A 12,078-nucleotide genomic window follows, 5' to 3' on the forward strand; every position below is an offset into this window, starting at 1 on the left:
AATAGTATAGTCTAACCAAGTGGGAAAAAACTTCCAACATCTTTCTTTCAACAAGTTTTTTTCTACTTGGTTAGACTATAAAATAGTATAGTCTAACCAAGTGGGAAAAAACTTCGAACCTCTTTCTCTAATCTGAGTAATTTAATAATATGGTGTGACACCTTTTGGCAAATGGCATATGGAAATATGAGTTCTGCATTGCTTCAACCTTGGTATCACCTCTGGGTCTAGCTCTCAGTGATAAAGGATAAAACTAAATATATAATTTATACTTTAGCTGTTCAACATTTTCCAAACTTCATTCTTATAAATTAACTGAGAGGTAGATAATTGCACATTCTAATTGTCCTTTCAGTCTAACATTTTCCACTTATTCAGAATCTTGTACAATGTGTACTTTTATGTGCCCATGTTATGTTAACATTTTTATGTTAATATTATTAATTAAATTTTCCCTTTCCTGTGCAATTTCAAGTGCTTGTCTTATTGTGTCTATCCCTTTCTTATGTACAGCCTTTCAGATGATGAAATGTCTTATCCATAAATTCAGTATTACTGGTCGCTACTAAAATTTTAAACTACTACAGTAAGCCTATCATAATACGATTCCTTAGGACTCTGAATACAATTATGAACCATCCATAAGTCTGGACCATTATTTACACTTCTGGAAAGCTTTTAACAGTAAGGAGTTAAATGTTTCATAATTGGGGGCTTGTCTTAATCTCTTTGCACTATTACCCTGGAGCTAAGATGTTAAAACTACTAAAAACACAACTCGACTAACTGCCAAGAGCTCTAACAGCCTTAGCTATCTTAAAAAAAAAAAAAAATCAGTTGGTTTTACAAACTGTGGGAATTTTCTTTTCTTTAAAGTACTATCCATCTACAATGACATTATCAGAAGAATGTGTTTTTGCATAAACACTGTAAAAATAGCAAATTAGCTCATATACAAAAGTATTAAATCTTTACTACAGAGATCTTACTTAGGAGTAATTTACACTCAGCTTAAAATCAGAATTCTTTTGATTACTGTTCTCTTATCTGAAATCAAACCATAATGTTTCATGATTTTTCTTTTGTGTGCATTTATCATTTTAAATGTCTGAAATAATAATTAAAATCAAGTAAAATGGTATTACTGAATTCAGCATTAAATCATTTTAATACAAAAAAACCTGATCTTAATTATGCTTACTGCAGTCAGAAATTACTCCATGTATAGCAGATTAAATAATTTAATTAATCAAATATTATTCATAGTAATTTTATATAAATTCAAAACTCATGGAACAGCTGCTATAGTGTAAATAAATGTTGTAAATATATATAGTGTTGTAAATAAATGTTAACAGTGTAAAAATCATGTAAAAATGTTAATCATGTAAAATCTCACATGATTATTGTTGTATCATGTTCGTTTTACAACTTTTATCTAAGGAAAAATATATATACATAGAATTGTCATTTGTTTGTAAAACTTCTAAAGTTTCTTTGTATGGAATAATTTTATTACGAAACTTTGGTTAATCAAATGTGTGTTGCATGAAGCGTGACATCATTATGTTCAGATGTTAATGCATTTCCAAATATGGGAATTTTGAGACACACATGCATGCTACGTGAAGTCCAGAGCTATAAAGGCTTTTGTAGCAGGAAGGAAAGCATCTTAAGGTTTTAGTCTTGTTCCTTCCCTGGGTCCACCACCATGTGAGATTTACTGTCCGCCCACCGAATCATCTTGAGTGAGAAGGTCAGTACAAATCTCCATGAAGAGCTCAATGGAGAAAGCAATCATCGAATGCCGAGGCTGCCATGTTGCTGAATAATGGAATTCAAAGGATAAAGAATATCAACGACAAAGAAAACAGCAGGAAAGAAAGAACAGGTATACAGCCAGAAGAAAAGGAACGTTATTGTGTAGACAAATGTATCATGAATGACAGTACTGAATGAATGAATGAAGTATATAGAATTCAACTCATAAGTACTTAGAAGGATAGATATGCAAGCACTTCTGGACAATTCACATTATGTGTTTAGTTCCATATTCAATTATGCTAATTCATGATATATTTGAATAAGTATCTATTGTAAGATTAAGCCAGGAAAATTAATTAAACCAAGAATATAATTTCTTGGCATCCTTAATTTATAGTATAACCACTGGAAAAACTTCTGACAAAACGTAAGATTAAGTAAACTGCTGTATGTAGTGAATGTAAGTTATTGTTAAAGATGCTCATGCCTGTCATGCAAAATGTTAAATGAATAGGAATGACCAGTGAATAGTGTAAGTTATATAGATTACAAGATAGAATCATGTATAATTATTCATGACTTGTAATTTCATTGTATTCATGCTCATATATGGATTGAACAGTGTGAATAGATGTCTTGGTTTAATTAAATTAGTTTGTGAACATGAGACTGATTTGTTCAATGCACTAATCCCCAAACTATGAACCTGCATTTATCTGACAATTGAGAGGGAAGGTATATACACTATTATTATTATTATTATTATTATTACCACGGGCTACTCCAGGAGTCCTTAAACTCATCGAGGGAGGCCCTAAACATCATGTTCATGCAGCTGTTCAACATTCTCACAGTATCTATCATACCTTGCCTTGAACTCGCTCACTGTCATAGCACCCACAACAGACTCTGGCAGCTTATTCCACTCATTTACCACTCTAAAAGTAAAGAACCCAGCTCTAACACCCCTGCTAACCATGCTCTTGCCCAGCTTCCATGGGTGTCCCCTAGTTCTCCCACCACCAGTCCATATCTCAAAAATATCATCTGAATTAATCCTATAGAATCCTTTTAGCAATTTGAATGTCTCAATCATGTCTCCTCTTTTCCGCCTATCAATTAGTTTCTGCAACCCACAAATCTTCAACCTGTTCTCATATGGTTCATTCCATAGACCTGCTATCATCTTAGTCACTCGCCTCTGGATCCTCTCAACCTCCTCCCCATCAAGAAGGAACCGAGGTGACCAAATCTGGGCACAGTAGTCAAGATGAGGTCTTATCAGGACTCGGTACAGAGGTACAATAACTTGTTTTTCTCTGCTCGTCAAGGTATTTTTCAACAACCAAGTGAGTTGATGAGCTGATTTAGCTACTTTCGCAATGTGCCCCCTAAACTTCATCTCCCTATCCACCAACACTCCCAAGTCCCTGGCCTCATCAATCTCTTGGAGTACAGTTCCACCAATGTGGTATACTGCTGCTAATCTTTTCACTCCGAAATGCATAACCTTACATTTTGTCACATTAAATTGACATCCATTCTCCTTAGTCCAGAACTCCAATCTATCTAAGTCATCTTGCAAGACTTTGACATCTTCTGCATTCACTATCGCCCTACCCAACTTTGCATCATCAGCGAACAAATGAACTGTCCCACTTAGACCCTTCCCTATATCGTTAATGAACAGATTAAACACCAGTGGTCCAAGAACAGAACCCTGTGGCACACCACTAGTCACAGGCCGTTTTTTGGACTCTACTCCTGAATAAACTACTCTTTGATATCTCTCCATCAACCACCCAGGTATCCATCTCACCAACCCTATATCCATTCCCATATGTTGTAGTTTACGGATTAGAATTCCATGTGGTATCCTGTCAAACGCCTTTGCCAGGTCCAGCAGTATCACTGTAAACCCATTTCCCTTATCCAGTTCAGCCGTCACCTTGTTATAAAACTTGAGCAAGTTACTGAGGCATGATCTACCCTTCACAAAGCCATGCTGTCCTCTGTACAGTATCTCATTTTCATCAATCCATTCCTGTATTTTTCCCTTCACTACTTTCTCCAAGACCTTGACAACGACTCCTGATATGCTGATCGGTCGGTAATTTGCAACCATAGTCTTGGATCCTCCTTTATGCAGTGAAACTATTTTCCCCTCTTTCCACGCCTTCGGGACTAAGCCAGACCTGAGACTCAGATTAAACAACATGGTCAAGGGCACTGATAATTCATTAGCCGCTTCATGCAAGACCCGTGCCGGTATACCATCCAATCCCACAGATGTGTTCACATTAAGGTTCTGTAATAGACTATTCACCTCCACTTCATTCATCACAATTCCCATATAAACTAATGGTTCCTTCATTTTTTCAACGTCACCACCTGGATGATATACTTTTGCAAAGTGTGCGCTTAATAACTCCACTATATCGACTGGTTCAGTGAACTCTTTACCATCGTCATTCCTTAAAATCATTTTGCCATGTACAGTTTTTTTCTTGCTTGCAGCATATTGAAAGAACTGTTTGGGATTCTCTTTTGCTTGCATAGCTAGTTTCCTTTCATAATCGGCTTTTGCTGTTTTTACCACACTCGTTACCCTTCTGGCCTGTACTTTATACCGTTCGTGTGCCTGCAGGTCACCCCTTTCTTTAAATTCCCTCCATAGTTGTTTCTTTTTTTGCAGCTCAAGCTTAATGGTGTTATTCATCCATTTAACCCCTCCTTGTTTCACTATTCGTACCTTAGGTATACAATCAGCCATAACCTCCTGTAAATTCAGATAAGTTTTACTAGGAATAATTAAGTATATATGCGTAATTGTTTAAGTAAGAGCGGCTGTAAATGTTGTACGCTACCGATATTATTAGTGTGGGGTTTTTTCTTGCTTAAACTAAATACGAAAACGTTAATATTAGACCTAGTAACCTGCAGAGAAAAAAAAAAAAAAATGGCGGCGGCATTGTCATTCCAGGATTTTAATTTGGATTTCAGTCGGTTTGTTAAGTGTGAGGTCTGTTATATGTATTCCTTCGACTACATAAATGATTTGTGGATGTTTAGTGCGGATGGAAGAAGGGTGTGTGCGAAATGTGACCTGAACGAGGAATTGATGAATGCGAATATGAAGTTGATGACAGAAAGTGCTAGTACCGATTGTGTCGCGAGTGCACGTTTGAAAGAGGATGGCGAGAAAGACAGGCGAAAAAAATGTTAAAAAATAAGGAGAAAAGAAAAAGAGCGATTTGACAACCGTAACGGATGTTAAAAGGGACGAAAGTGAGGCGGAAAGAAACGAAATTGAGAGAACGAATGAAAGTAGAAATGGCGTGGTGCAGAAATCGCAAGTAAAAAAAATCGAAAGAATGAATGATAGTGAAAAAAGAATGACTGATGGCGAAAGTTGGATGCATGTTGGAACGAAAGTACTGAACCAAAGAAAGATGAATTACAGTAAAAGTGAGAAGAATTATAGCGAAAGTTGGACGCATGTTAGTCCGAAAGTACGGAAACAAAGAAAGATATGTGAGAGTGAAAGTGAGAAGAATGATAGTGAAAGTTGGACGTATGTTGGACCGAAAGTACGGAAACAAAGAAGGATGAATGAGAGGGAAAGTGAGAAGAGGGGGTCGAGAGTTAGAAAGTTAGAAAGATTTAATGATAGAGTGAATGTGTCGCGAGGTTCAGAAGGTGAATTGGATTGGATGAAGCAAGAAATGAAATGGATTGGATGAAGCAAGAAATGAAATGGATGCGGAATGAAATTAAGAGAATTCAGGTCAAAACTATTAAAATAAATCATGATGGCATGAAAGAGATAACAAAAGATGAGCGAGTGGCATTGTATGGCGACTCCATTATTAAAGGTGTGCTAGAGGATAAAATGCACAAGGTATGTTTTCCAGGCGGTAAAATGAGTAGATTGATTGAGGCATTGAATATGAGGCGGGAACGAGCAAAAGAGTTAATTGTATTAATTGGTACGAATGATTTGAGAGAGAACAAAGAGCATGTCAAAATGAATGTCAGGAGACTGCTTGGAAAGATAAAGGAGAATAGTGTGACAGGAAGGGTGGTCAGTGTGTTGCCTAGGTATGATTGTGGTGAAATGAGGCGGAGAGCAAGGATTATGAATGATATTCTGGCTGAAATGTGTGAGGAGATGGGAGTACAGTTTGTTAATGTGTGGAATGAGTTTGAGGGACGAAGTGAGCTGTATGGGAGCGATGGACTGCATTTGAGTGGTTATGGTGTGAGTCGCTTGGAGAGACTGCTGCTGGAAGGTAGAGAAGTGAATAGAGAGAATGAATCAGATCAAGAGGGGAGTGATGTGGAAGAGCAGGAGAGTAAGACAGGAGAGATTGAAGGAGTGGAAATGAATGTGGAAGTGAGTGGTATGAGTATAGATAATGAGAGAATGGGTGTGCAAGAGGAGCAGGGAAACGGGGAGGCTCAGGGTGGACAGGGATACACAGCGTGAGAAAGGTGGATGCTCCAAGAGGAGGTGAGAGAATGTGTAGGCAGGAAAGTAATGGGATGATCAGGGATCAAAAGGAAACAGATGGAATTGCAAAGGGTTCTAAAATGAAGAAGCAGAAAGGGAAATGGCCCCAGTCCAGCATGGAGAGATCACATCGAGTGAGTGGTATCAGTGGAACTAGCTGTAGATCCAGAAATGAGTTGTTGTGTTTGTATACCAATGCTAGAAGTATAAGAAACAAGGCGGATGAAATGGTTGCACTAATTGCGTCTGTGCACCCAGAGATTGTCGGAATAAGTGAGACATGGTTAGATGAGGATGACATCCTGACAGGAATAGAGATGGAAAGGTATGATGTGTTTCATGAGGATAGAAGGGGTAAAAAGGGAGGGGGAGTGCTATTGATGATAGAGAAAGAGTTATGTCCATACAAGGTAGAGATGCAAGAGGGAAATGGGGCCAGTGGTTTTGAGGCAGTATGGTGTGAGATAGAGGTGAATAGAATCAAATACTTGGTGGGATGTTGTTATAGACCTGGTAATGTGGATGGTGGTGATAGTGAAATGTATAGTCAAATAAGCCAAGCAAATAAGAAAAGGGTGATCATTATGGGTGATTTTAATTATGGCAATATAGACTGGAATGAAGAGATAGCAACTGGAAGTAAAGAAAATGAGTTTCTTGAGTTTTTGAGGGATAACTACCTCAGACAGTATGTAACAGAGGGCACAAGAGGATAAAGGGTCTTGGATTTGGTCATCTCATCGGAGGATGTAATTATCAATGAGGTATCAAATCATCCACCAATTGGTGAAAGTGACCATGAGGTGATTACTTGGGTGGTTGCCAGCAGTGCAAGGACCCCTGTGAAAAAAGGGTATATGTGGAACTACAAGGGGGGTGATTATGAAGAGCTCAGGAGACAGCTTGCAGGTGTAGCATGGAATGAGGAGTTAGCTGGAAAAGAGATCAATGCAGCTTGGGGGATTTTCAAAAAATATTTAGTGGATGCAATGTCTAAATGTATACCACAGGTGAGAAGGTTAAATAAGTTAGGTGTGAGATGGATGAATAAAGAGATTAAGCATGCAATACAGAGAAAAAGGGCATTGTGGAGGCAGCATAAGAGAAGTGGAAGTAACCAATTTCATGAGTTCTACAAAGACCAGGCAAGGAGAGTGACTTGGTTGGTGAGAGTAGCTAAAGAGAGGTATGAACAGCAGTTAGCTAATGAAGCTAAAAAGAATCCTAGGGAGTTCTTTCGATATGTAGCCAGCAAAAGAAAGAATGATTATGGAAGGATGACATTGATTGGAGGAAATGGTATAAAGACAGCTGTTGCAGAATGTGTGGTGGAGATACTTAATGAGCAGTTCATAAAGATCTTTCAATCTTGTGAATGTGACTTCATGGAGAGATTAAGAGCAGTTGATGATGGGGAGGAGAGACTGACTGTAAGTGAGCAAGAGGTGTTTGGGGAGTTGAGTAAACTAGATGTAAATAAGGCTGTGGGACTTGATAATATATCACCGCGTATTCTGAAGGAATGTGCCAGAGTGTTGACACCTGCCTTGACATATTTTTTTAATACGAGTCTTGCACTTGGTCAAGTCCCTAAAGAGTGGAAGGAGGGCAAGATTGTGCCACTTCATAAAGGAGGTGATCGAACTCAAGCATCAAACTATAGGCCTATCTGTGTGTCAGGTGTTGTGGTTAAGTTGTTGGAGAAGCTTGTGAGAACTAGGATCCAGAGTTGGGTTGACAACAATGGTATAATCTTTGATGGACAGCATGGATTTGCTAAAGGGAGGTCGTGTTTTAGTAATCTACTTACTTATTACAATAAAGTGACTGCTTCCTTGGACAGAGGAGAAGGATACACAGTAATATACTTGGATTTTGCAAAAGCTTTTGATAGAGTACCTCATGATAAGTTGATAGTCAAACTAGAGCAGATGGGGTTGGATATTAGATTAGTGCATTGGATTGGAGACTGGCTATCTGATAGGTATCAACAAGTTGTGTATGGGGGTGCAATATCCAGGAAAAGGAAAGTCACTAGTGGAGTGCCTCAGGGATCTGTTTTAGGGCCATTACTATTTAACTTGTATATTAATGATATTGGCGAAGATTTGGATGGAGATATTTAGTTGTTTGCAGATGATGCAAAGTTGGGACGAACCATAAAGAGTAGTGAAGATATTGTGGCCTTGCAAGAAGACTTGAATAAATTGAGTGATTGGGCAAGCAAATGGGGATGCGAGTTCAATGTTGCAAAATGTAAGGTTTTAAAATTTGGAAAACAAAGATGGGATGCAGAATTTATGTTTGGTGAGAATATATTGTTGGAAGTAGAGGAAATAAGAGATCTGGGAGTGATAGTGGATAAGGATCTAAAATTTAGGGGACACATCGCCAAAATTGTGAAGACAACACAAAGACTTCTGGGAATGATGAGGAAGACACTGACGTGTAGAAGTAGGGAGATTCTTGTTCCATTGTATAAGGCTTTGATTAGGCCACACATGGACTATTGTGCCCAGATTTGGTCACCTGGTTTTCAGAAGGATGAAGAGATGTTGGAAAGGGTGCAAAGGCGACTGACTAAGGTAGTTTCTGACCTCTGGAATGTCGAGTATGAGGAAAGATTGAAAAGATGTAATTTGCAGAGTCTAGTGGAGAGAAGGAAGAGGGGAGATATGATAGAGACCTACAAGTTGGTGAGGGGTTGTTATAGGATCAATGGTGGAGAAGTTCTACATAGAATAGTGGGAGATCAGGGGAGAACCAGAGGTCATACCTGGAAACTGTATAAAGAGGGTGTGAGTAGGGGAGTGAGAGGCAGGTTTTTTTCGTGCAGAGTTGTGAATGATTGGAATGCCTTGCCTGAGAGTGTGGTGTCTGCAAGGAGTTTGAATGTGTTTAAGACCCGGTATGATGAGATGTGTGTGAGATAAAAGGACCTCCTAGATGAGTCTTTGACTCCATGAGGTCTTGTTTTAATAATAATAATAATAATAATAATAAATGCTCTTTGATCACTTCCCATGCTCTATCTACCAATAATTGTCTGGACACTTTAGCAATTTATAATTGATAAATTATACCAGCAGATGAACCCTAATATCAAAGCCATCTTTGCCTTTAATCATCTCCTGCACCCTTTGAGGGAGGTTTTCCACCAATGTGTGGCAGACATCAGGTGGAATATGTCTCCATTCCTCCATGAAAGGAGACATATTCCACCTGAGTTCAGCGACAGATCAAGGCCATGCTGCTCTGGATCTCAATCACCACTCCAATTCGTCCCACAAGTGTTCAATGGTAGTCGTTTAACACCAATTGCTTCATACCATTCCATAACAGATGCAGCTTTGTGACATGGGGCATTGTTGTCTTGATACTAACACAGGTCCATTCCATAAAAATTCCAGTGTAGACAGCACCCGATTATCCAGAATATCAAGGTACTGAGCTGCCTTTATAGAGCCATGGATGACCAGTGGTCTTACTCCAAACCAGCTGAATGCACCCCACACCATTATTCTCCACCACTAAACTGTACTGTGGGGGGTATAACACATTGTGGTAACAAGCGTTCACCAGGCTGCCTCCACACCCTGTCCTCAGACTAGAAACAAGTGAACCTCAATTCATACCTCTAGAGTACTGTTTTCCACTGGTTAATTGTCCAGTTCACACACTCTTTGCACCAGGCCAGAAGAGTTATCTTGTTCATTGTTGTGATGTTCGGTTTGTGTGTGTTGCTGCACTTCTATGGAAATCCAGTAAATGGAGTTCTTTTTGTACAGTATTTAGTACTCATCATGGTTAGTTGTGCTCTGGAACTCATCACGGATGGTCTGTGCCAACTGTGTCAGATGTTACATGCCACCCATTTTAACACCCTCCTGTCCCTGTCAGTTATTTTTGGAGGCCGCCCTGGGTGTTTTCCTATGCTAGTGATGCCAGAACTTCTCCATTTGTTTATCACATTACCAACTGTTGATTTTGGAAGCTCCAGTTGAGCGGCAATGGCAAGTATGGACATGCCACCAATGTGACAACCCATGGTGACACCTCTCTCAAAGTCACTGAGTTCATGTCATGTTGCCATACCACCTGTATTTAACTGCTATGATGAAATACTGCTTCCTACTATCTGTACACTAGTTTTTATGTTAATGACAAACCTGGAATGTTCCATAACTTCAAATAACAGGGATGTCCGGACAATTATTGGTAGATAGCATATAATATGCTATGCAATAAGTTCAAGCCATGACTGATATAAGATAATGGTCAGAATTAACAGGAAATATGCTTTATCTTCAGTTATAATTCTTACAAATTCACACTCAAGGAATAATATAACTGGCACAGTTGTTAATCAAATAAATTCATTCAATTATAGAGTGTGAGTGATAGGAAGAAAACCAAAGCATAACAATATAGTAGAAATAACATAATGGCAGAGATAAGATAAAGTAGAAATATTAACAAAATGGAGCAGAATAACACAAAGCAGATGTTAACAAGTGTTAATAATAATAATTTTTTCAAGTAAGCAAGTTGATGTTTATGCTGCTTAATAAAAAGCCAAAATAAAGGATAAAAATTTACTCCCATTGCTGATGGTCAACAACATAAGTTCTCATAATGCTATTGCTTCCAGAAAATTTGTCAATGTCTATTTGCTTACTTGGGAAGAAACATTACAGCCATTTTGTTAATTTTGTATCCAATTTATACAGAAGATATGGTTAAATGATTCAATTAATTTAACAGCAAATCAAAAGGCCACTTACCAACGTGGGAAGTATTTGAATAAATTTCTCTTTCTGGAGTTTCATAAAATTCCTTAATAGCCAATAAGCATCTTCTGTAGATGAAGAGCACATTTTGGCACATGCTGAAGCTATTACCAACAATTTTTCATTATCAGGTTCATTCCACTATAAGGAAACAAAACCATTTTAAGTGAAAATAAAACACTATTTTTTTCCTTTTTTATTTTGTTGAAATATATTAACATGTAGGTTGCCAAGAATTTCCAAAAATGATATATTTGAAACAAAAAACAAAAATTCTATTTTGACACAGTACACACTGTCCAACTATTATGACAATCATCCTAAAAGTGCAGAACTTTTTTGGGCATGGATTCTCTATTCCATACAACCCTTGAACGTTGTAGAAGGTATATGCTGTACCACATCATCAGATTGTTTCTGTAGAGCGAGGGTTTGGTGTGGAGGATTCACATCCAGAGGATTCGGTAGTCACAGTAACATATGGAAGTAGCTGTTGTATTTAATAACCCACTCAAATGGCAACGTGACACTGTGCTTATCTTACTAGAACACACATCTGCCATCTGGGAAGATGACACGTTTCAGTCAGATAATACACCCTATCACATTTCCAAATTATTGTTCAGCCAAATTGAATTTTTTTTTTTTTTTTTTTTTTTTTTTTTTTTTAAGTGTGGTTCCTATCCATGAAATTATTATTTTAATTATAAATCTATATTTTGTACTGTAGGTGAACTAAGGATTTTTTTTTATCATTTTTTATCCATTTTATCCATTTATTTTTTTCATTTATTTTCACACAGTCTGGAAACCCTACTCTAGTGTCCAAATATGGTGCTTTTTCAAGCAACTTCAGGCCTCCAGGTGATGAAATTCATCTCCCACCTAAAAACAATTACATACATTCATGCCCACATTCAAATTCATGTAGAATTCAAACCTACAACTAGCTGGTTGGAGAGCAGGTATGCTAACCATCCGGCCACAGGCTGGCAAAATCTGGCAGGGATC

The 12,078-nt window shown here is 38.0% G+C and overlaps 1 protein-coding gene across 1 annotated transcript in view; it reads right to left on the bottom strand.

Annotated features, from left to right (window-relative positions):
• Window positions 1–12,078, bottom strand: part of TBC1d7 (TBC1 domain family member 7) — a 131,104-nt gene that overhangs the window by 78,730 nt on the left and 40,296 nt on the right. The window contains exon 3 of the mRNA XM_090401854.1: window positions 11,062–11,208. Within this exon, the coding sequence (XP_090257980.1) occupies window positions 11,062–11,208 (147 nt within the window). The remainder of the gene's footprint in view (window positions 1–11,061; window positions 11,209–12,078) is intronic.

The sequence above is a fragment of the Typopeltis vanoorti genome, chromosome 12 (assembly GCF_054136105.1).
Source record: "Typopeltis vanoorti isolate ZY-2024b chromosome 12, IOZ_Tvanoo_1.0, whole genome shotgun sequence".
NCBI lineage: Eukaryota > Metazoa > Arthropoda > Arachnida > Uropygi > Thelyphonidae > Typopeltis > Typopeltis vanoorti.